The sequence below is a fragment of the Sorex araneus genome, chromosome 2 (genome assembly GCF_027595985.1).
Source record: "Sorex araneus isolate mSorAra2 chromosome 2, mSorAra2.pri, whole genome shotgun sequence".
Classification (NCBI taxonomy): Eukaryota; Metazoa; Chordata; class Mammalia; order Eulipotyphla; family Soricidae; genus Sorex; species Sorex araneus.
The window spans coordinates 320,829,148-320,855,317 of record NC_073303.1 but is presented as its reverse complement, the minus strand read 5'-3'; the positions used below and the strand labels follow the sequence as shown (position 1 = coordinate 320,855,317).

Here is a 26,170-nt window from a genome sequence, read left to right as displayed (position 1 = left end):
ACCTTTTTTTCTGTCATGTACCCTTAAAAATTTTTTTAGGAATGAAATAAATAGTGAAATAAGAAAAGTTTATCTGGGAAATAAGATTAAAGAGAATGATAGTTACGTGCTCAAGAGAGAACATACACTTCTCTCTGGAGAAGTACAGAGAGTACATGTCCAGAAACAGAGATATGGGCAAACCCCAACAAAGAGAGTGAACCATAAAATAGGAGTTACACATCTTGATCAGAGATGCAGATGAACCCCAGAATACAGAAATGTACTTCTTGGGCTCTGCAAAGTTAATTTTCATGTGATTTCTCCTAAATTACTCAGATCTTACTAGGGTGTTGCTGAGGAGGATAGGGGGATAGATTGGAAGTGTTGGTATTCTTTTTTTGCTTTTGCTTCACATCTGGCAATGCACAGGAATTACTCTTGGCTCTGTACTCAGGAATTACTCCTGGCGGTGCTCGGAGGACCATATGGGATGCTGGGAATCAAACCTGGGTCGGCCACGTGCAAGGCAAACACCCTACCCACTGTGCTATCGCTCCAGCCCCCTGGAACTGTTGGTATTTTTAAAGTCTGTTTAGGCATTGGGGTTTCTCTGTCCATAGAGCCCAAACTATGCTCTAAGTCAGGAGTTCTGAGTCTCAAAGGCTTTCTAGACTCCTCACATTAGTTCTGTGTTTCAAAGGCCTTCATGCCTTTAGGCTGATTTGGGTTCCAGACACAGTGACTTTTTGGAATCTACATTCCCCGGGCTACTTTTCTCCCTGTCTGTAAGGGAGGTTTGGGCTTCCAGGTGTAGGTTAGAAATGTCTCCTACACTATGTTCTCAGTCTGTCACATCCACAAGGTTTTAGCTTGACAAATAAACCTTCATCATTTAATCTCATAGAGGGTCCTCCGCCTTCTAGAGATTACCAGTCACCGTGCTTCAGGACCAAACTTCTTGGGCCTGGAGCTGCCAGGCTGTGTCTGTGTGTGTGGCAGTACTGCAGAACACTAGAGGCAGTTCGCAGGGGTCCTGATGAATGGCTGTTCTTTGATCCCCTGGGTGTGTGACTCACCCCTGGGTATGTGACTCAACACTTTTAACTCCTCGTGCTGGGGGAACTCCAGGAAACACGTGCTTCCAAAGAAATTAAGTCAGAAGTGTTTAAGGAGAGCACCATTGGCACAGTCATTTCCGACTGCATTGTTTTTCTGAATATAAAGAAAATTAAGGATGTGGGTCTTCCCTTTCACACTCCTGCACTAGCTCGGGTCATCAGAGCATCTTTCAGTCAAGTCTCCTTGCCTGCCAAGCGGAAGATAATGGGTACGGACATGCATTCCAACCACGGAACAAGGGGCTCTCTGAGTCATTTGTCACTGCTCATCCGTTCTAGAGGAGGAAATAACAGTAGGGCGTAGGTGCCTGGAGGGCCTCCAGGACTGGCTGGGTGGCCTGGAGCACGGGAAGTGGGGGCGGAGCAAGGGGCGCAGCCCTGGACCCGACTGGCTGGGCCAGGGCCAGGAGGTGATTGGTGACACCTTCACCTCCCCCCGCCCCCCTCACTCCCCAAGTGGCGTTTGGCTCGAGACTTTGAACGAGAGAAATCAGATGGCTGGTCATTACCGCCTGGAGCAGGTCGAGTTCGCAGCCTGAGGTCTGGCGTGCACCAGAGACGTGCCCAAGCAACCCTGTGCCAGGACAGCGCCCAGCGTGCAGTAGGTCCGAGCTCGGGGGAGCGGGGCAGCCGGCGCGCTACTCTCGGGACTACAGGCGAGCGAACCCGAAGGGGAAGGGCGCACGGGAGCCAGGGCGGGGAGCGCACACCCAGAAAACGATGTGTGTGTGTGTGGGGGGGGGAGGGCGCATGGGAGCCAGGGCGGGGAGCGCACACCCAGAAAACGATGTGTGTGTGTGTGGGGGGGGAAGGCTCGGAAGGCTCATGGGAGCCAGGGCAGGGAGCGCACATCCAGAAAAGGGTGTGTGTGTGTGTGTGTGTGTGTGTGTGTGTGTGTGTGAGAGAGAGAGAGAGAGAGAGAGAGAGAGAGAGAGAGAGAGAGAGAGAGTGTGCTTTCTCCTGGTTTTGTGTGTGTGTGTGTGTGTGAGTGTGTGTGTGTGTGTGTGTGTGTGTGTGTGAGAGAGAGAGAGAGAGAGAGAGAGAGAGAGAGAGAGAGAGAGAGAGTGCTTTCTCCTGGTCCCCTGCCAACCTTCCCCCCGGAAGGGAGTGAAGCTACATTTTGGAGATAATTATTCTGTAGAGTTTAAATGTAGTCAAGCACACGGAGCCAATAGTCAACAAATGTTTAAAACACAAAATATTGACACCAAGTTTTCTGAGGGCAGCTCAAAAGAAGAACTTTCGCAGTTACAAATTTTGTGTTGCCACTATGAATTTTATGGTCCTTTTACAATTCTTGTATGGAGCGAGTTGTCTTTGGACCTGAAAAATCCTAGCCAGGGGAACTCATCAGGCCCACCTGTGGTTACCTCCGGAATTAAGATGTTGAGTCACATTTTCTCGACTGTGATCTCTTTGGGTTCAGTTCCCATACTGCACACTCCTCTTGCTGATGATGTCTTCTGTGTTAAAAAGAAACTTGGTTCCATTTATTCTTATGACCTGGACTTAAAACTCATCAATTTATGAGCTACCTGAATATATTACCTTAATGCAATGTTGGTTTCCTGTTTTCTTGACCCTTCCGGGTTGACCACTTTAGTCTGGTGGACTTCTTGATCTTATTAATCATCAGCATAGGACCCAATCTTTAGATATCAATCAACTTTCCATTATTTCCCAGTCCTCTTTCTTCAGAGAAAAAATTGAACCTTTAGTTTTCCCTCTGAGCAAATCTTCTGATTGCTCACTAACTCAGTAATGGTTGATTGTGCACAAATTGTATTCTCATTTCTAGGACTGCTAGCACCATAAGCATTGAAAAGACGCTATAATTTAAAGGGTAAGTTATATTGTTTTTTTCTTTTCCTGCTTGGCTTTTGCTTGAATTGACTTTTGGTTGATATTACTGATTGTAAAATCAACATAAATTTATCAACGTAAGATTCATATTATAACAAACTTAAAAATGTACCTGTCAGAGTGGCAGATCTGAGGTGGGTGGGCCGGAGCCTGAGGACACTGGGGGAGCAGCTGGCGGTGAGACTAAAATTGAGGCATCATCATCTAAAACTCAACAGGTAGAATTTGTGAATCTTGGTGCTCTAATAAAATAAAAAAGATTTAAATCTAAATAAATAGGTAACAGAAAGTGAAAGTTTCAGCTTTCTTATAATCCCTCAATCAATCTAAGAAAGTGAAACTTTCTGTTTTCTTAAGTATTTAGTGAAAGTGAAACTTTCAGTTTTTCTCCCTTTTTCCTGGATGGACAATATCTCAGTGGGCTGGGTTGGTAAGTTGGCTTTTCTTAGCTAAACAGAAAGTGGATGCTGCATGAGAGTTTCAGCTGAGGTCATGTCAGAGGTGTAAGTCCATTTTGTTGCATAAAGCCTATGTTCCTAGAAAATACATTCATGAAGGAAAAGGTTGAGAATATATAATAATTTAAACCAGCCAGTAATTTTTAAAACAACTATTGGAAGTAATCTCTAAATTCTACAGATGACTTCTCCTATGGTTGAACTGTCCCAGTTACATTTTTATTAGGCTTGCTTAAAAATTCCTGTGTCCATTTACTCAGAAAACAGAAGTCAGGCCTTTTTTTGGAATCTGCAGCTCACCCAGCATCATAAAGGGGCTCTTTCCCTTAAATGAACAGCCACTGTGAGCTCTATGTGACAGTGGGTCATGAATATGGGGGACTCCTCAGTTTCTTTTTCACACTGAACCCAAGTTTGCAGACTTTGACCTCAATATTGAAAGGACTATTGTACTCCCTGGACCCTTTTCCTGTTTCCTTTGGAAAGATGAAAAAGTATTTCACTTAGTCTCTTTTTATTAAAACTTGATAACGTGTTTTGAAATTGCAGCATAATCTTGTTTCTGAATTGTTATTACTTCATTCTGAGTCATCGCCTGAGACTCATTTAGGTAGTGAATACCTGCTTCCAGCATTACCCCTGGTAGACGATCTGGTTTAGGTTAGGTGAGTAGCTGACCTAGCCACAAGTGCATATTTGCATTAAGTTCTCACCCTTTCTCATGCTGGTCTAAGGGGAAATGCATGGAAAGGTAACACATTGCTTTGGTCTTTGACCTTTCTATAGGTGGGTGGGGTGACCATATAATTTAATCTCCACACCCAGATTCTTCTGAGTATGAAATGCTGCTCTGATAATTAATAAAGGAACTTCCCAAGCAAATCTCAAAACATGATCAGATGACCTGGACACGTATTTTATTAACAGAGGACTTTCTGATTTACAAATTGGAAAAATGTGCAGTTTTCTCTGTAAGAAGTTGAGTAAATTAAGATTCGCTGAGTGCAGGACAAGGGCAAATAGAAAGTGGAAAATGGTGGGGATGCTCACGGCCTACAGAGTTATATAGTGAGCATAGAAGAGTTAAAGCAGATCTAGAGCAGAGTTGGGGTATATTCTAAGGTTTGTGGAAGCAGAGGGTGAGGATTGAACAGGGCGATGTTCTTTTTTTTCCTGGTTTTGAGATAAGGAGAGTTTTGGGTTTGGAAAGAAGTACCAGAAAGGATGTTTTTTTAGCTACCTGCTTCTTTTCTGGTGTATATTTTCTGGAGTCTATATTTCCTCTGCTATCCTTATAGGAAGCATTCTCTGATTCTGTTGCTTCTCCTATGGAAGTTTCCTTTTTCTCTTTTAAACTTCCACCCACCAACTGCCTACCATGAAAGGAAAAATAGCAGCTTAGAGGAAGATTGTTCTGAGCATGCACGGCTTTAACTGGTCAACTCTGACTGCCCAGCAGAAAACTATAGTGCCTGGAACCATGGCTATGCCTGACCCTAGTTGTTTTAAACTTCATTTGACTTTTATAAAGTTGTTCACAATATTTGATTACATTTAATATTCAAACACCAATGCTACCACCATTACATCTTCCCACCACCATATTTTGGATGTTTCCGTCCTGAACCCAAGCCCTTCCCCCAAAACAGAACTGAAATAATTTATTTTGTATTGCCTATTATGAATAATCTGCTAAAAATGGTTCACAAAAGGTTTCCTAGAAGAAAGTGTGTGAAGTTTGTTGTATTTCACCCAGGAGCCATTAAGCTCTCCTATAAGAGATTAGTAACATGTTGTTAAAGGTTGAGTCTTGTATGCTTATATCTATTTCTGTATAAATATATTTCCTCCCAAGATTGGTTGCCTTCTACTTTAAACCCCATCAAATGTGGTGCGCTAGTCTTGGTATATTAGTGGCGTAAAGTATGAGATATTCAGGAATAGATTCACTCATGGGTGAGGCTCATCCAAGTGCGTGGAAAGTGGCCGTGAGCCTGGCGGTGGCCCAACCCCAAATTTGACAGGGGCAGTAGCCTAGCTGAAAACAGGGTATGTACATATACACACCCAACCTAAGTATGAAATACTATCCTGATAATTAATATCAGGACTTCCAATAGACACATATACCCAACCTACACCCCAAGATATAGCATTGCTAAAAGAGATGAAGCCCCATATGGATATTCTCATGCAATCACCCCCACCCCACCCCTGGGAAAACAACAACAACAACAACAACAACATTTACCCAACTCTGCCCTTTGCTGGATATTGCTGATAAAAGCTGAGTCTTTGAAATTAGCCATTTTTTTAACCTCCACCCCCTTAGCATTCCCCAGAAGTTAGGGGATAGAACTGAAACGTTCAAATCTCTGATAACATGACTGGAATTCCTGGCAACCAGGACCATCCTTAGGTAAGATCCAAAAGTCACCTCATCAGTAAGAGAAAGAGAAACCCAAAGGTGTCATAGGGGAAAATGTGATGATTCTAGCTGAAATGAGATCAAAGACCAAATACACGTTTATTCACAGTATTACATATAGAAGGGAGCTACTGCTCTTCTGACCTATCACCTTCTTCCTCTTCACAAGTTTGACCTGCGGCTCTTGGTGGTTCACAGTACAGGTCAGCATCTTTTGAAATAGTCATTTCCTTCCTCATCTTCCTTTAGCCACAATAGGAGAGGCTGACATTCTATAAACTCTGAGGGGAGCGGCTGTAAACGCCGAGGAAAACAATCCGAAAGTAAATATGTTAACCACTGCTGCACAAATTTTTCCCCCCTCTGCTCCCAACTTTTTTCTCTGGTTTTCAGAATTCACTAAAAATGATCAGTATATTAATTATATTAATGACAGAAATTTCTAAAATATGCACTTTTGGCATTTTAGCTTTACTGGTAAGTGGATGATGAAATTCAAAGTTGAGTATTTGTACTAGGAGAAATGTGTATGTTCCAGATTCACTTATTTCATATCTCTGAGGCAATGAGTAGGTCTGGCTTCACTGTTCAGTCTCCAAAGTCTCCATTTCCTCTCTGCAAGTTGTTAGGGTAACCGGGACACTTTTAGGTATCAGGTACTCTGGATTATGATTTTATTAGTGGAGTTTACCTCCCAGACGGACTGGGGTTGAATACTCTCACACACATAGTTGCATGGTCGTAGGTCACTTTTCTGATGATCATGCTGAATTAAAAAAAAATCATTGTGGTATGTCATGTGATTTCTTCTTCCACTGACTTTGGAGTGATGTCAAATCAAGTCCTTACGAATTTGTGCTTTAGTCCTGATCCTCCCTCACCCCTGATATGCTTGACCTGAAAGAGGATATTTAACATTATAAAAGGGTGGGGAAACAGGCTTTATCTATAAGGTTAAGGCCATCTTGGGAAAGGAAAGAGGAATTGCAGGTAGGTTTCTACTGAAAAATGAAATTCCACTTTTGACGGATTATCCTTTTGCAGGTAGGTATGGACTCACCGTCACAGTGACCTTGGTAATATTGGAGGAACTCAGTCTTCTGTGTTACTTTCTCCTAGTGCCCTGCCTTTGTTGAGAGAACGGTTTCCACAGGAACTGAAATGGACTTTGGAAGTCATCATAAGTAAGTATCCATAGCTCTGAACTGCATGCCAACTTGGTTGGTTTGGGTTGACTGTGCTTCTTTTGTGTCACACTATTTTATACAAACTAGCATTGATAAACACATTTGATTCTCATAACAGAGACTGAAGTATAGAGGGATAAATTTGGTAAGCTCATGAGTGAAATGGATAAATAACTTCACAGCTAATGCTAAGCTTTTGCTCTTGGAATCTACCGTCTCAGAGACCAGGCCTTATTGTCTTAGATCTGTGTCTGCTGGGGTCTAGCTTATATTTGGTTACTCTTCTACCACATTTCTCTTGATTTCATCCCAGTTCTTTGAATTCTGTATCTTTACCTATTTTGTTGCAATTATTCATAATTTTCTTCTTTAACTGCTGTGTTTGAGCATTGTTGTAAAAATAATCTGTCTTAATTCTAAGTCCTAAATGAACTTTAAACCCACTTATTTTTTTATTATTCTTGCCACCAAATTGTCTGCTGTCTCTGCTGGGGCTACCTTTAGGCTCAATCATAGTGCAGTTCCTAGTCTTGCTCTGACAAGATACATAGACACGCATGACTCCCTGGCGGCCTCCCTTAGAGCTCAGACACAGGATTCCTTCCTCAGTTTTTTCCTTGCTCCACTTCACATTTCTTGCTTCCTTATCAAAGATTAGATGATCGTATATTTGAGGGTTTGTGTAAGGATATTTGACCCTGTTCCATTGTCTGTAGCTCTGCCTTTGTTCCAGTATCATTCTGGTTTTCTTTTTTTTTTGGTTTTTGGGTCACACCCGGCGATGCACAGGGGTTACTCCTGGCTCTTCACTCAGGAATTACCCCTGGCGGTGCTCAGGGGACCATATGGGATGCTGGGATTAGAACCCGGGTCGGCCGCGTGCAAGGCAAATGCCCTACCCGCTGTGCTATTGCTCCAGCCCCAGTATCATTCTGTTTTAATTATAACCGCATTGTAGTAGAATTTGAGGTTGGGGAAGGTAATGCCTCCCATTTTCTTTTTCCCAAGAATTCCTTTTGGGGGGTGGTGGGAGGGATACTGGGAACATTGGTGGAAGAGAATGGGCACTGGTGGAGAAATGGGTAAAAAATCACTGTATGACTGAAATGCAAACATGAAAGTTCACAAGTTTGTAACTGTACCTCACAGTGATTCACTAATAAAAATCTTTATATTTATTTATTTATTTATTTATTTATTTATTGCTTTTTGGATCACACCCAGTGATGCACAGGGGTCACTTCTGGCTCTGCACTCAGGAACCAACCCTGGCGGTGCTCAGGGGACCATATGTTGGGAATCGAATCCAGGTTAGCTGTGTGCAAGGCAAATGCCCTACCCACTGTGCTATCACTCCAGCCCCAATAAAAAGATTTTAAAAAAAGAATTCCTTTAGCTATTGGTGGGAGGTTGTTGTTCTATATGAATTTCAGGAGTGTTTGATCCATTTCTTTGAAGAATTTCATAGGTATATTCTTATGGGGATTGCATTGAATGTGTACAGGGGAATAGTGCCATTTTGACAATGTCAATTCTCCCAATCCATGGGCAGGTGATATGCTTTCATTTCCTCATCACTGTCACTGTCACTGCCGTCCCGTTGCTCATCGATTTGTTTGAGCGGGCACCAGTAACGTCTCTCATTGAGAGACTTCTTGTTACTGTTTTTGGCATATCCAATATGCACGGGTAGCTTGCCAGGCTCTGCCGTGCGGGCTCCACACTCTCAGTAACTTGCCGGGTTCTCTGAGAGGGGCAGAGGAATCGAATTCAGGTCGGCCACGTGAAAGGCGAATGCCCAACCACTGTGCTATCGCTCCAACCCCATTTCCTCATGTCTTCTTTTATTTCGTGAAGTAGCATTTTGTAGTTTTCTTTGTATAGATCCTTTGCCTCCTTAGTTAAGTTGATTCCGAGGTACTTGATTTTCTGAGGCATGACTGTGAACGGGATTGCTTTTTTCATGTCACTTTCCTCTCTCTCTCGTTTGCATATAGGAAAGCCATGGAATTTTGATATTGATTTTATAGCCTGCAACTTTACTATACAAGGCAATAGTTTCTAGGAGTTTTCTTAGTAGAGGTTTTAAGTTTCTCTAAATATAGTATCATATCATCTGTGAATAGTGAGAGCTTGATTTCTTCCTTTCCTATCTGGATGCCCTTAATATCTTTTTCTTGCTTAACCGCTATTGTAAGTACTTCCAGTACTATATTGAACAGAAGTGGTGAGAGTGGGCATCTTGGTTTATCCCTGATCTTAGGGGGAAGGTTCTTTGTTTTTCCCCGTTGAGGATAATGCTTGCCATCAGCTTGTGGTAGATGGCTTTGAGTATATTGAGGAAAGTTCCTTTAAAACCCATTTTGGTGAGAGTTTTCATCATAAATGGGTGCTGGATCTTGTCAAATGCTTTTTCTGTATCTATTGATATGATCATATGGTTTTTATCTTTTCTTTTGTTAATATGGTGAATTATGTTGATTGATTTCCAAGTGTTAAACCATCCTTGCATCCCCGGGATGAATCCCACTTGGTCGTGTTGTGTGATCTTTTTGATGATTTGTTTGATTCTATTTACTAATATTTTGTTGAGGATCTTCGCATCTGTGTTAATCAGGGATATTGGCCTGTGATTTTCTTTTTTTGTGGTGTCTCTGTCTGTTTTTGGTATTAGGGAGATATGTGCCTCATAGAAGCTGTTTGGGAGAGTTTTTCCAATTTCTTGGAAAAGCTTGAAAGGAATTTGCAATAGGTCCTCTTTAAATGTTTGGAAGAATTCACTAATGAGTCCATCTGGACCTGGGCTTTTATTTTTGGGAAGACTTTTGATTACAGTTTCAATTTTCTTGATAGTGATGGGTCTATTCAGGCATTCCACATCTTCTTGGTTCAGTCTTGGGAGATTATAGGAATCCAGGAAATTGTCCATTTCTTCTAAATTCTCATGTTTCGTGGCATACAGCCTTTTGAAGTAGTTTCTGACAGTCTCTTGAATTTTTCTCTATTGGGCTAGAGTGATAGCACAGAGCGTAGGGTGTTTGCCTTGCACATGGCCGAACTGGGTTCAATTCCTCCATCCCTCTCGGAAAGCCCGGCAAACTACCAAGAGTATCCCGCCTGCACGGCAGAGCCTGGCAAGCTCCCCATGGCATATTCGATATGCCAAAAACAGTAACAACAAGTATCACAATGGAGACATTACTGGTGCCCGCTCGAGCAAATCAATGAACAATGGGAGGACAGTGCTACAGTGCTACTCTGTATTAAGATAATACTCAGTACACAGAGAGAGCACAGTGGGTAAACTCTTGCATACAGCCAACCGGAATTCCACTGGACTGAGTATAGTCCCCTGCAGTACCACCAGGGAGTGAAACCTGAGCACCACCTGGTATTGTGAGGCAAAAATAAACAGACAAAAAGAAATAAAGCCAGTTGTGAGTCAACTCCTCTGTTTAACTCATAGACTTGAAATTATTATTAAAATGATCCATTCACAACCGGAAACATAGATGGAAAAAAGAGGAATAAGCAACCTCTGCCGTCTGTATGACTCTCATTTCCCTTTGTATTGTTTATACAGTACCAACAAGAACAATGAGATAAAGCTTTACACTTGCATTTATTTTCAATGTAGCTGATAAAAAGTTGTGTGGGTCACTATTTATTTCTGTCGGAGAGCAGACTGTTAGTCTACAACAGAGATCAGCAAGTTTTCTTTCATAAAACCCTTTTTTTTTCCTTTGTGATGTAAACTGTCACAACTGCTTGACTCTGCTGTAATCCCATAATCATATGGTACTGGGCATAGAACATAAGCTTTTTGTGGTCAGAAGGCCTTTTATCTCTTTCCAGACCCACTCCATTCTTTAGAATCTTCTTTTCCTTTTTCTAAGAACTAGATGGGGGAAGAAAGATAATCTGGTGAGTACTGTGCCAAAAATCGGGCTCAGAAGAAAGAAGCAGAAAGTTATGATTTGGTTCTTCTTCTATGAGGAAGAAGCAAAAGATCAATTTCTCTGATCTGGGCCCGCGTCATTATCCTTGACACTTGGTAGGACTCGTTGCTGCTGAATCTCCTTCCTGTGTAGATACAAAGGTGTAGATATTGAAGGAGTTGCTAAGGTGGACTTAAGTCAGACTCCAGATGTCGAATATTTATTTGTATTAATTTATTTTTATTTATCTACTTATAGATATTATTTAAATGTAGATAAAAGTCACAACGGTTGATACAATTCTTGAGTTGAGACTGGTTAGATAACAAAGCTCCAATTTCAAAATCAATAAATTTAAAATCCAATTTTTTTAAATGTGAAAATTGTTACTTCTCACCACCAGGTTAAGTCCTGGTCTAAGGATTTAAACTGTTTCTTGTTGAGCTTCCCGTGTTGTTTCTTGTTGAGCTTCCCGTGTTGTTTTTGCTTGTTGAGTTTAGTTAGCTTCTATTTTATTTTGCCATTCTACTGGATGTCAGTATTGAGGAATTGGAAAGTGTTGCATGGCCATGTCCGTGACTACGCTGTCCAGAGACTTCAAGATCTATGGTCTGGGGGCTGGAACGATAGCAAAGCGGGTAGGGTGTTTGTTTGCCATGCACATGGCTGACCCAAGTTTGATTCCCAGCATCCCATATGGTCCCCCAAGCACCGCCAGAGGTAATTCCTGAGTGAAGAACCAGTAGTAACCCCTGTGCATCACCAGGTGTGACCCAAATGTGGGGGTCCCATTTTGTCCAGCAGGGAGGACCCTTTGTGGGGTTGAGGAGGGGACGCAGCTGAATGAACACAGAGCCAGAAAGCAGCAAGAAAGAGGAGAGAGCTTTATTCCACTGGCAGCTACAGCATTTATACTTGCCTGCTGGGAGGCAGTGGTATGGTATGCGTGCCCGGACCCCCTTACAAGCAGTAGTCAATCACAGATCGTGACATGTCCATTTATCATGCCAGGCACAGGTATCGGCTAGTGTAAACAATGGCGGAGCAGTAAGGTCAGTAAGGTCAGTAATGGCAACCTTGTTAAAGGAATTTTAAGTAAGCCCCTGTTTGAGAAGAGCCAGGCTCTGTCTTACTTGAACATAAGAGCCAAGGTTGTAAAATGGCTCCCTACACCCAAAAAGAAAAATAAATAAATAAATAAATAAAAAATAAAAATAAAAAAAAATCTATGGTCTGCCTCAATGAATTCACTGTTCACATGCTGGTGGCTGTTGGAGGTGGTCCTGTCTGTCAGGGCTTCTGAAGTTGGTGGTGGGAGGGGGGGCATGAAGATAGGCATCCTGCACCCACTCCCAGGAGACCACAGAGTGCTCACCGGGGAATCAGGGTACCTGAAATTTTTTTGCAGTTTTGTATCTGCAGAGAATAATAGTGAAGAGTTGGAGTTGAGCCTTTGGCATGGCCACAGTGGTGGGTAGGGGGATGGCTGCTGGGACTTTGGCATGGGGAGTATTCAGTCTGCCCCCCTTCCAAGGGTTCCCCAGAGTTTCCAACAGAGTGAGGAAGGGTGTCCATGAATTTTAACTATTTAGCTTACATCTGTCTAGAAATGTGGTTGTGAATGGATACAGCAGGGTCCGTGGGTGAGTCAGAAACGGCGTAGACTGGGGAGGTGGGCGTGATTGTTGGCGCTTCTGGAGTTGGGAGAGGGGATGGGTTGCCCAACCCCCAAACATTAATTTTTATAAGTAAGTGTTATTGGAAACCAACGATTTTCATGTTGCCTGTGAGTCTGTTTATGGGATTACAGCAGAGTCAAGCAGTTGTGACAGTTTACATCACAAAGGAAAAAAAAAAGGGTTTTATGAAAGAAAACTTGCTGATCTCTGTTGTAGACTAACAGTCTGCTCTCCGACAGAAATAAATAGTGACCCACACAACTTTTTATCAGCTACATTGAAAATAAATGCAAGTGTAAAGCTTTATCTCATTGTTCTTGTTGGTACTGTATAAACAATACAAAGGGAAATGAGAGTCATACAGACGGCAGAGGTTGCTTATTCCTCTTTTTTCCATCTATGTTTCCGGTTGTGAATGGATCATTTTAATAATAATTTCAAGTCTATGAGTTAAACAGAGGAGTTGACTCACAACTGGCTTTATTTCTTTTTGTCTGTTTATTTTTGCCTCACAATACCAGGTGGTGCTCAGGTTTCACTCCCTGGTGGTACTGCAGGGGACTATACTCAGTCCAGTGGAATTCCGGTTGGCTGTATGCAAGAGTTTACCCACTGTGCTCTCTCTGTGTACTGAGTATTATCTTAATACAGAGTAGCACTGTAGCACTGTCCTCCCATTGTTCATTGATTTGCTCGAGCGGGCACCAGTAATGTCTCCATTGTGATACTTGTTGTTACTGTTTTTGGCATATCGAATATGCCATGGGGAGCTTGCCAGGCTCTGCCGTGCAGGCGGGATACTCTTGGTAGTTTGCCGGGCTTTCCGAGAGGGATGGAGGAATTGAACCCAGTTCGGCCATGTGCAAGGCAAACACCCTACGCTCTGTGCTATCACTCTAGCCCAATAGAGACTAATTATGTATATTATATGATAAGTAATACACATAACATATGTAATATAATAGAACATATATAATATAATAGGGAGTTGTGCTTCTCTTTGTTCTTTCTGATTACCTTAAATAGAAAATAACTGGGGCCAGAGAAGGACCCATTGCAGTGTTAAGGCATGTTGTTCTACCTCATTTAATCAAAGGATCCTTCTGTGAACATGGCAGTCACTGCACTGGTATTCTAAAATCTTTCTTTCTTTCTTTCTTTTTTTTTTTGTGTGTGCGACAGGGATGGCTTTGTACAACTTTGTAATCCAAATGTGGCAACATTGAAAGAAGATGTTCTCTACCATTTTGGTCTCAGTACTGGTACCCATGACCTCTCAGCAATGTTTGGAGATGTAAAGGTAAAATTCTGAGGATTTATCTTAATATAAACTTCCTCATAGGCAACAAGGGTATATTTCCATATTAGAAATCTTGCGGTAGCAGAGGAGAAGTTCTTGAAATTATATACTTATCAGTACCTTTTGGCAAATTATTACTTCTTGAATGTGAATGAAAGGAAACGATCATGATTCAACTGTAATGGTCCTAATAAGTCTTTAAAAAACTATATATGGGGTCTGGAGCGATAGCATAGTGGATAGGGCATTTGCCTTGCACTCGGCCAACCTGGGTTCGATTCCCAGCATCCCATATGGTCCGCTGAGCACTGCCAGGGGTAATTCCGGAGTGCAGAACCAGGAGTAACCCCTGTGCATCGCCGGGTGTGACCCTTCCCCCCCAAAAAAAAACTATATGATTGAGACAACATAGAATAAGTGTTTCTTGATTCATTGAGAGAACAGAAATAGCAACATAAAATATCTTTTTAGGGAGCAGGTATAATTAATTATATGAGAGCTATTTATCACTTTACATGTGTATTGATGCCACTTAAATGTTTTCACTAGTTTATTTTGCTGAGTGTATCTTCTAGACTATTTACCCCAAGTCTTAAATTTTTCAGTTCTAATCAGCCCTATTATAGAATTTATAAAATGCTTAATGCTGGTGGATAAAGCTAGATTAATATTTAAAATTAAAAATTAAATCAGAGTGGAAAAAATTATTGCTTTAACATAATATCACAATATAACAGCAAAATCATATCCACTAAACATTTTTATTTTGTTTGTGTTTTTGTAACATACCTAGAGGTGCTTAGCACAAGTGATCACCCCTGGTGGTGGTCAGGGAACCTCATGCTATGTCAGGGATCAAATCTGAGTCAACCATATGTAGGTGAGCACTCGACTCCCCGCATTGTCTCCCCGACCCATGAACCCTTTCTTGTATTTGATTTTAAACCATAGAAAAGTTTTCTTTTTTTTTATTAACATACTTTGTTTCCATTTAAAAAATTTAGCATATTTTTTTCTAGGCTAAAAAAATTCTACTCATTTTATAGACAAATCATTTTTTTATGATCAAACTTAATGACACTGAAGTGTTTGCTTCTTTTACTTATTTACAGTAAGATGAAAGGTTTTGTATATAGTCCTTTACAGATTAAAATATTTACTTTTTAGATTTGCACACCCAGGATAATGGTTTTTTTCCTGAAAATGCAGCTCTTCTTCCTGATATTCCCTCTCCACATCTTTGTATGAGTGGTCACTTCTTGGCCCTGGAGATCCAGATCAAATAGGGTTAGAAACTCATTTTTCAGATAAGCTGTGGGGTCTGTCTGTACAATGGAGGAGCCTGTAGCACCGTATTCAAAACTCAGAGCCCTCTCTTATGAAGCTGCTGTTCATGAGATGCACAAACACCAGGCAGGGATAAAACTTGTAATCAACTTCTCAGAGAGCAAAGATTGGGTTTTACTGCATTTTGAGGAATCTATTGCTTTGTACTGCTCGGGTTTCCTTCCCAGAGGGTTGATTCCGTTGGCTCTGAAATGTTGAGACATAGAGCCACCAGAAATGCTTATTAGGGGCCGGAGCGATAGCACAGCAGGTAGGGCGTTTGCCTTGCACGTGGCCGACCTGGGTTCTATCCCCAGCATCCCATATGGTCCCCCAAGCACTGCCAGGAGAAATTCCTGAGTGCAAAGCCAGGAGTAACCCCTGAGCATCGCTGGGTGTGACCCAGAAAGCAAAAAAAAAAATGCTTATTAAATTACTTGGTCCTCAGGCATGGTAGTTCCAGAGTGGGATCCTAGTGGGATCAAGACGAGCATTTGTTAGGTAATGCTCATATTCCAGTTGGCTCACTTTGAGAACTCTGACTGTACAGCGTGTCATGCTTGTATTTGGTGGGGGGGTACTGTATTCTTTTTCTGCAGTTTGTGTGTGTTGGGGGAAGCCCCTCCCGGATGCAAACCTTCATCAGATACTTGGCCTCGGAGCTGGGCTTTGACCGACCAGGTGCAGACTACCCCAACATCTGTGAGGGGACTGACCGCTACGCCATGTTTAAAGTGGGACCAGTGCTGTCTGTCAGTGTGAGTAATTATTCCTCTTTCCAGTGGGTTCAGTCCTTACGTTTTGCAAAGTATTGCTAACTTCCACACATGCAGACTCTGGACCCCTTCATATTTGTTTACTAGATCAGGCTAGGGAACGGGATGGAAAAAGTTGCAGAGACACTAGACACATAGGTCCTTGTCTTCCCATACATCTCTGTCTGGTACAGACCATACAGTATTGGTATAATGCAGATACACACAGTTGTGTACTTGTATTTGTTTGTGCAAATTATAGACATAAGATGGTTTCCTAGACAGACCAAGATGATTAAAGGAACACGGAGGAGCTAGAAGGCTCCCACAAAATTTTCTTTCATATACATTTTGATCTGCAACAAGAATGAACATAAATTACTGCTACTTTTCAGAAATGAAGCCCCATTTCTTTTTTGGTAAAAATATAAATGAACTATTACATAGAGTTAATGGTATTCCTGCCATTTGGATGAGTATCCCCATCTCTCTGTTGACTGAGCATCAGAGGACATCTGTGTGGTGATATTCAGTGCCAGAAAATTCATGGAAGTAATTTCTGTATCTAAGACTGGCATAGGTGCATTCTGCCATAGGAGCAGTGCTGGAAGTGCTGAAGGAGTCTGGGAGGAGCATTGTGGAACTTTGACCTAGGAAGGGCACTGAAACTGGTGAGATTCAGAAAACTGTGATGGAAATGCTGAGAGAACCTGAGAGGGATCAGCCTTTTGGTGTGACTAAAGAAGTGAGTGCAGGGAGGAAAGTAAGAAAGAGCTACTTCTAGCAGCATGGTGTGGGATAGTATCAGTGCAGGCCTCCAAATGCCACCGGGCTATTTGGTAGCTGGTCATAGTGGACTGCTGCTCTCCAGGGAGCCTCTGATTCCACAGATGCTTAACTGTGCTGTGGACTGTGTAGGCAAGATCGAACCATCTGATGACAGCCTTGTGGAAAATTTGACATCTCCCAAGTTTCAATAGTTTTAAAATGTATGGTTTGAACTTAATCTTCTGAGTTTAAAACACACGATCACCTATCACCTATGGACAGATCAAGAAGATTAAAACTCACAAAGGAAATAGTGGCTTTGAAGGAAGAAATAGAAGAGAGAGGGCTAATAGATCTATATAGGGCTCTATATCCAAAAAAAGGGGAATACACATTCTTTTCCAGTGCACATGGAACATTTTCCAGAATAGACCATGCGCTGGGCCACGCAACATACCTCAACAGAATTAACAAAATAGACATTGTACCAGCTATTTTTTCAGACCATGATGCACTGAAAATAGAAGTTAATCATGGACAGATGCAGAAAAATAAATCAAACACCTGGAAATTAAATAGCTCGATGTTGAACAATGAGTGGGTCAGGAAGGAAATCAAGGAGGAAATCAAAAGGTACCTTGAAACAAATGAGAATGAAGACACAAGCTACCAGAACCTGTGGGACGCAGCTAAAGCCGTTTTAAGGGGAAAATTTATAGCTCTGCAAGCATGTCTCAGGAAGGTAGAAAGGGCCCGCATAAATAACTTGACTTCACAGCTCAAGACCTTAGAAAAGGACCAACAAAAGGAGGCCAAACAAGGCAGAAGGAAAGAGATAATAAAACTTAGAGCAGAAATTCACGACATAGAAACCCAAAAGACAATTCGAAAGATCAATGAAACCAAGAGCTAGTTCTTTGAGAAAATAAATAAAATTGATAAACCACTAGCAAGACTCACAAAGAAAGAGAGGGATAGAACACTTATAAGTCGAATCAGAAATGAAAAGGGGGACATCGCAACAGAAACCAATGAAATTCAAAAGATAACCAGAGACTACTTTGAAAATCTGTATGCCACGAAACAAGAGAACCTAGAAGAAATGGATAAATTCCTGGATTCCTATAATCTCCCAAGGCTGAACCAAGAAGACCTGGAGTTCCTGAATAGTCCTATTAACATCAAGGAAATTGAAATGGTAATCAAAAGTCTTCCCAAAAACAAAAACCCAGGCCCAGACGGATTCACTAGCGAATTCTTCCAAACATTTAAAGAGGACATATTGCCAGTTCTTCTCAAGCTTTTCCAGGAAATTGAAGAAACAGAAACCCTCCCAAACAGTTTCTATGAGGCTCACATCTCCCTAGTACCAAAAGCAAACAAGGGCACCACAAAAAAAGAAAACTACAGGCCAATATCCCTGATGAACACAGATGCGAAGATTCTCAACAAAATATTAGCAAACAGAATTCAACAACTCATCAAAAAGATCATACACCATGACCAAGTGGGATTCATCCCGGGGATGCAAGGATGGTTTAACATCCGGAAATCAATCAACATAATCCATCATATCAACAAAAGAAAAGATAAAAATCATATAATCATATCAATAGATGCAGAGAAAGCATTTGACAAGATCCAGCACCCCTTTATGATGAAAACTCTTGCCAAAATGGGTATAGAAGGGACCTTCCTCAATATAGTCAAAGCCATCTACCACAAGCCTACGGCAAGCATTATCCTCAATGGGGAAAAACTAAGACCCTTCCCTCTGAGAACAGGGACAAGACAAGGATGCCCACTCTCTCCTCTTCTGTTCAATATAGTACGGGAAGTACTTGCAATAGCGATTACGCAAGAAAAAGATATTAAGGGCATTCAGGTAGGAAAGGAAGAAATCAAGCTCTCACTATTCGCTGATGATATGATATTATACTTAGAAAACCCTAAAACCTCTACCAAGAAACTCCTAGAAACAATAGACTCATATAGTAAAGTTGCAGGCTATAAAATCAATACCCAAAAGTCCATGGCTTTCTTATATACAAATAGCGAGAGAGAAGAAAGCGACATGATAAAAGCTATCCCGTTCACAATTGTGCCTCAAAAAATCAAATACCTCGGAATCAGCTTAACTAAGGAGGTAAAGGACTTGTATAATGAAAACTACAAAACGCTACTTCAGGAAATAAAAGAAGACATGAGGAAATGGAAAAATATCCCCTTCTCATGGATTGGAAGAATTAATATTGTCAAAATGGCAATTCTCCCCAAAGCATTGTACAAATCCAATGCGATCCCGATAGGGATACCCTTGTCATTCTTCAAAGACATGGAGCAAGCGCTCCTGAAATTCATATGGAACAATAAGCCCCCACAAATAGCTAAAGCAATTCTTGGGAAAAAGAAAATGGGAGGAATCAACCTCCCCAACTTCCAACTCTACTACAAAGCAGTAGTCATTAAAACAGCTTGGTACTGGAACAAAGGCAGAGCGGCAGACCAATGGAACAGGGTTGAATACTCTGACACATCCCCCCAAATATATGACCATCTAATCTTTGATAAGGGAGCAAAAAAGGCGAAGTGGAGCAAGGAAAGCATGTTTAACAAATTGTGCTGGCAAAACTGGACAGCTACATGCAAAAAAAATGGGCTTAGACCTCCACCTATCATCATGTACAAAAGTCAGATCAAAATGGATTAAGGACCTCAACATCAGACCAGAATCCCTAAGGTACATTGAAGACAAGAGCGGCAAAACCCTCCACGACATTGAAGCCAAAGGTATCTTCAAAGCTGACACGCCACTGGCCAAGCAAGTGAAAACAAAGATAAATAAATGGGACTATCTAAAACTAAGAAGCTTCTGCACCTCAAGAGAAACAGTGACCAAAGTACAAAGACAATCTACAGAATGGGAAAGTATATTTATGCAATACCCATCCGATAAAGGGTTGATAACAAGGATACACAATGCACTGGTTGAACTCCACAAGAAGAAAACTGCCAACCCGATCAAAAAATGGGGTGATGAAATGAACAGAAACTTTCCTAAAGAAGAAATCCGAATGGCTCAGAGGCACATGAGAAAATGTTCCACAACACTTATCATCAGGGAAATGCAGATCAAAACAACCATAAGATATCATCTCACACCACAGAGACTGGCCCACATCCCAAAAAACAAAAGCAACCGGTGTTGGCGTGGATGCGGGGAGAAAGGGACTCTTCTTCACTGCTGGTGGGAATGCCGACTGGTTCAGCCCTTTTGGAAAACAATAGGGACGATTCTCAAAAAATTAGAAATTGAGCTTCCATTTGACCCAGCAATACCACTCCTGGGAATATATCCCGGAGAGACAAAAAGGTATAGTAGAGATGGCATATGTATTTCTATGTTCATTGCAGCACTGTTTACAATAGCCAGAATCTGGAAAAAACCTGAGTGCCCCAAAATAGATGACTGGTTAAAGAAACTCTGGTACATCTACACAATGGAATACTATGTAGCTATCAGAAAACATGAAGTCATGAAATTTGCATATAAATGGACCAACATGGAAAGTATCATGTTGAGTGAAATGAGTCAGAAAGAAAGAGACAGACATAGAAAGATTGCACTCATATGTGGAATATAATGTAACTGAGAAGTACAAGTTGGCAACGATGCAACTTCTGGCAGATATCTCTCTGGACTTAGTTACTAAAATACTAAAGTACAGAAACCCAAAGCCGAGAGGCTGCTAAGTGTGATCACTCGACCTCATACCTCTTCATCCTCAGCAATGGAAAACAAATTATCTAATGCTTCCTTTTCAGCAGGTCTGACTTTAGGGAAGAGACTCTCCAAACAATAGTAGTGAGTTTTGTTGAAATATTGTATGCAATCAAAGTGAAAGTAAAGTGAAATTTATTAGCTACACAGGCGGGGGGGCTGAGGGTGGGGGGGTTAGGGGCTTGGGGGGTTAGTGTTGTGGGGGTGCGGGGTGGAGCTATACTGGGATTCTTGGTGGTAGAATATGTGCACTGGTGAAGGGATGGTTATTGGAGCATTGTTTAACTGAGATTTAAACCTGAAAACTTTGTAACTTTCCACATGGTGACTCAATAAAAAAATTAAAAAAAAAAAAAACATCCTGGTTCCAGCTGGGTATCTACAAGGACCCACTCACCTTAATGCCTCTGACTCAGTTTTTAGTCTCTCTGGCTCCATAAGAGACTGTTTTAGTTTCTTAAAATTTACTCTTTGTACTTGATCAATCTATAATGTCTTCAAGTGTGTAATTTGGATCTGTGTTGATTTTTCCAGTTCTTGACAGAAGCTTTTGTCTATAGCAAGTTTTTCTGTGTAAAGCAGAGTATGTCAATAAAGATGAAAGATAATGATAATTTGAAAAGAAAAATAAAATAAAACACACGATAGAATCCACAAAGACCCTGAAGAATTTAACTGTGGCATTTCTTCCTGATTACAGCACGGAATGGGAATTCCTTCCATCGCCATCATGTTGCATGAGCTCATCAAGCTGCTGTACCATGCCAAGTGCTCTGGCGTCACCATCATCCGCATTGGCACCTCTGGAGGGATAGGTGTGTGCACAGAGGAGTTATTTGCCATGGTTGGCATTGAGTAGTGAGGGCTGTGTACAGTGGGCTGGGACACTCAAGTCTTCCATCTTGGTTTTTGTCCAAGTAGAGCTGATTATCAGGAGACAATAAGGAGAAAGCTTGTTTTGCTTTTGGTTTTTTTTGCTGTTGTTCAGTCCATTCTTTTAACCAATAGATTAACAATAGGTAACAATGATAGCAACTTTTTTGCAGAAGTTCTGATTAGAGCAAGCAAGAAAAAAAAAAACTTGCATGACAAGTTTGAACCAAAAATGAATAATTCTTTCTACTCAAGCTACTTTATTTCTTTATCATGTCCTTTGTCTCTTCGCTTCCCTATTCCTGCAACTATTTGAAGCACCTTATGAGAAAAACTGAAAGAAAACAAAAGGGTAAAAATATAGAACACAAAATTAAGATACATATCCTTCAGCTTTCTGAAAAGTTCCTGTCTTCAACATAACTTTTTGGGGGGGATCAATGTTTTGGAGACCTGAGGATCACTGATTGCTATTGGCAAAAAAAACAGCTTGACTGTGCAGGTCAGATGATTCAATATTCAGGCTGGGCAACACGGTGCTAGGAGTGCTAGGGTTTTATGGTGGTTGCTACTATGGCAACCTACTTGTCCAGACAGATAAAAATATAGTTACTAGGAAAAATAGTGTTCCACATAGAAGAGCATGGTCCTGGAAACTTCTGTTCTATTGTTTGTAATTTTCTAATATTTTCAAAACTATTCAAAACACTGGACTCAAATGATAGCATAGCGGGTAGGGCGTTTGCCTTGCATATGGCTGACCTGGGTTCAATTCCTCCATCCCTCTCTGAAAGCCCAGCAAGTTACTGAGAGTATCCTGCCCGCATGGCAGACCCTGGCAAGCTCCCCGTGGCATATTCGATATGCCAAAAACAGTAACAATGAATCTCACAATAGAGACATTACTGGTGCCCGCTCGAGCAAATTGATGAGCAATGGGACACAGTGCTGCAGTGCTATAATCAAAACACTCCATTTTCAGGAAAAATTGATGCACAAAGCAGCTCCTTATCTATTTTTTGTTTTGTTTGGAGGTAAAACCCAGTAGCACTCAGGGCCACTGGCACTAGCTCTGCCTTTCAGACCTTCCTGGGAGTGCTTAGGGGTCCAAGTGCCCAGGCACCCCCGGCTCCATATGCAAAACTTCATGAATTACATGTATTCAGCAAGTTAAGCTAGCTTTCCAACCCTTTATCTAGTCTTTATTTTAAAGAGCATTTTGGGTGCTTCAGTATTTGCAGAAAACAGGTTATTTTCTTTTATGCATGTGCTTTGTTCTCCACCAACCATATGTAATTGCAATGTGCTGTTTCCTTTAGGGCTGGCCCCTGGCTCTGTGGTCATCACGCAGCAGGCTGTGGATGCCTGCTTCAAGCCAGAGTTTGAACAGCTGGTCCTGGGGAAAAGGATAGTTCGGAGCACCGGCTTAGATGAGCAGCTCGTGAGGGAGCTAGTTGAGTGCTCCACCCATCTGAATGAATTTCCCGTCATTGTGGGGAACACCATGTGCACTCTGGACTTCTATGAAGGTGAAAGGAGGACCTCATCTTCCAGTGACAGGTTTAGGGTTCTCTTGGCTCAACTTTGAACAATGTTCATAACTTTGCCACGTTGCTTATGAGTGCGTGGTTTTTTGAGGGGTGGGGGTCTCTCAAAAGGTACTCAAGGGGTCCTGGTGGCCCATTCTAGAAATTCTAGGAAAACTGCACCAGTTGTTCAATGTGACACTGAGGAACCCCAGTGCTGCTTGGGTTTCTACAGTGCCACGAATTACCCGGGCTTCTAGAGTCCCACCAGAGCAGCGCTGAGGCCTGTTCCTCGTGATGCTTGGGAGTCCGTGGGATGCTCGGGATCAAACCATCAAACCAGAGTCAACTGCGGAAGAGGCATTTTACTCTCTCTTCTCCCCAATGAGCGGATTCCTTGGGCAAGAGCAGGCAGGTCCTGGGGAAACTTATGTGTCCCTTTCTCAGTGGCGTGCATACCAAGAGCTCGGCATGTGTATGGTGAGCATATTCTAATGCCCATGTGCTTTTAGGCCAAGGTCGCCTGGATGGTGCGCTCTGCTGCTACACAGAGAAGGACAAACAGGAGTATTTGCAGGCAGCCTATAGTGCTGGGGTCAGAAACATCGAGATGGAATCCTCAGTCTTTGCTGCAATGTGCGGAGCATGTGGCCTCCGAGGTAGGCTGGCATATGATCCCAGCAGGTCTCTCATCTTCTTTTTCTTATGCTGGATCAGCCTTCTTTGGTGCAACTCTATGCACATGTTCCCTCACAGCCCCCATCCTACTGCCTTTACCTTCTGATCAGCCGGTATCCGTGTGATTTCTGAGTGAGTGACGTCATTGGAGCTCTATGCCCAGACCTCTTTGGATGGAAAGGTGTTTAGGTGTCACTCAAAGGGGTGAGAAAGAGGATGGAAAAGCCCACTTCAGTTTTGGTCAGGATTTACTTGTCAGTCTGTCACAAACCTGGCTTTCCAAGCTCTTTGAATTTTTGAATGGGGAGCTTGATGGATGGATCTATGTAATCCTTCAGTATCTATCATGGGAAAGTCAGAATTCCCACATAACCATCACCCTGGGTTTTAAGACATAACACTAGTCCTGGAATTTTCTTGAAAAATTTCTTTTAGGATGAAGGAAAGGGGAAATTAGGAGAGAACGAGGCAGGATGAAGATGGAGGAGTCTTACGGAATTTTCTCGTTTTATCTACAAATGATCTTACATATCAGCTCTTCTGAATGACTCTTGGTCTATTCTCTGACAGTAGAAATTGAGCACCTTGATGAGGCCTTTACTCTTTGCAGCGGCTGTGGTATGTGTCACCCTCTTGGACCGCCTCAAAGGGGACCAGATCAGCAGCCCTCATGAAGTACTGATTGAGTATCAGCAGCGGCCTCAGCGTCTGGTGGGCTATTTCATCAAGAAAAGTCTTGGTATGTCCTAAAGCCTCCCATCTGGAAGAGAGTACTTGATTGGAATAAAATCCTCATCAAAGCCCCATTTTATGTTTGTTTTATAAGAATTTAGGGATTTTTTTAGAGGCAAATAATGCTTCCTTAATTTCCCAGGACATTTCTATTTGTTCAACCTCACTGGAGCCTTTTTTAAAACTATAGTTAACCCTACTTGGGTTCTATTTAAAATATCTCTATGAATTTGGAATATTTTGTTACTGGTGTCCGCTTGAGCAAGTCGATGAACAATAGGACAACAGTGCTACAGTGCTAATTTAACATTGCGGGAGGCTACCAAATATTGAATCTATGGCATCATATATGTCAAACATGTGTTCCATTACCAAACTACATTCACAGCCCCCATAATTTTATATTTTAATAATTTCAGATTTTATGTCATCAAAGAATAGATCTGATTATACTGCCAAAAATTCCTTTCCTATGTATTTCATTTATTTTTTCTCCCATTTTAATTTACCTCGGCAGTGACAATGATCTCTCTAAACAAGATCAAAATGACATAGAATTCCAGAGATCTCAGCAAGTCAGAGAGAGAAAGTTAGAAGCATAATTGCTTCTATTCTGCAGAAATTGGACATGCCAAACTTTGAGAAAAATTTCATTCATGGTAAAACTGAGCCTTTAATGAAAAAGATAAATAAAAGCTGCTACAAAATTTCATGTATCAGGAATAACTTCCAAAAAATGAGCTATTAATAATGATTTGTTTTTTTTTAAGCATTCACTATGTATTAGCACCTAATTTAAAATGTAATGGATTCTTCTGCCTAAATCTCACCACAATACCAGGGGAAGATACTGAGGTATAGGATGCCTGAAGGATTGATTCAGGAAATGGCCGATGGCATAAGCTAGGACATAGTGGCCTATGCTCTGCATAGATGTGTATGTCTACACACATTGTGCACACCTGCCTATCTATACACACAGGCATGAAGATAGAGGTTGGTTTAGTAGGCTAGGAATAGTATTCAGCTTACCAGATAGTGCAGAAGGGAAATTTTGGCAAGAAGTCCAGTGTGTGTGGATGTTTCTTGAAGTCACTGCTTCAAGAAAGGGTAACAGGCCCTTACTCTAGGATCTTTTAATGATAGAGACTTGTTAAAAAAGGGCATGAAAAATATCAATTGAAAACAAACATTGGAGACTGGGATACAGACCTGATATTTCTAGGAGTAAGTGGTGAGGGGAATGAGTAGGATGCCAGGAAATAACATGAGAACAAGTGGAAGACTACAAGCATATAGGATGTGCTAAAAGATGTAACACTATGTGCGCAAACCATAGCTTTCATTAAATAATGGGAAGGTAGAAAGGGTACCCAGCGTGGATGGGGAGAGGGTCATGGGCGCTTCAGTGGTGGGGTTTGGCAGGATCTTTGCACATCAATACCAGAAAGTTAAACATTATTGTAACCTTGTCCCCTAAAATACAATAAAATAAAGTCTATCAATCAAACATGAACATTTTGTTATTGTTTTGCTACCACACCTACCAGTGCTTGGGTGTCACACAAGGATTTAACCCATGTTGGCTGTGTGCAAGGCAGGTGTCCTACCCTCTGTACTGCCCCTCCGTCCCCCTAAATATAAATCTTTTTAAAAAAGAAAAGTTTTAAAAGTACTTAATTGTTTTGCTTTTAATTTTTGTGTCACACACTGCAGTGCTCAGGCATTACACCTGGTGGACTCAGGAGTACACAGGGGATACTTCGGATGGAACCCAG

At 41.7% G+C, this 26,170-nt stretch overlaps 1 protein-coding gene across 1 annotated transcript; it reads left to right on the top strand.

The window, feature by feature from the left end:
- Window positions 1–1,569: 1,569 nt before the first annotated feature.
- On the top strand, window positions 1,570–25,808 carry UPP1 (uridine phosphorylase 1). Its single transcript, XM_055127992.1, has 9 exons — window positions 1,570–1,705; window positions 2,899–2,943; window positions 6,969–7,033; window positions 13,836–13,953; window positions 15,879–16,037; window positions 21,284–21,398; window positions 22,776–22,985; window positions 23,495–23,641; window positions 24,271–25,808. Exons 3-9 carry the CDS (start codon window positions 7,011–7,013, stop codon window positions 24,408–24,410), a joined length of 912 nt encoding a protein of 303 aa, XP_054983967.1. The 5' UTR covers window positions 1,570–1,705; window positions 2,899–2,943; window positions 6,969–7,010; the 3' UTR covers window positions 24,411–25,808.
- Window positions 25,809–26,170: the final 362 nt, after the last annotated feature.

What these genes read in the sequence shown, in the direction of transcription:
- UPP1 (XM_055127992.1), top strand. Translation starts at nt 7,011, where the DNA reads ATGGACTTTGGAAGTCATCATAA. An exon ending in CAATGTTTGGAGATGTAAAG is followed by an intron (nt 13,954 to 15,878) that starts GTAAAATTCTGA and finishes CTTTTTCTGCAG; the next exon opens with TTTGTGTGTGTTGGGGGAAG. An exon ending in CGGAGCATGTGGCCTCCGAG is followed by an intron (nt 23,642 to 24,270) that starts GTAGGCTGGCAT and finishes TACTCTTTGCAG; the next exon opens with CGGCTGTGGTATGTGTCACC.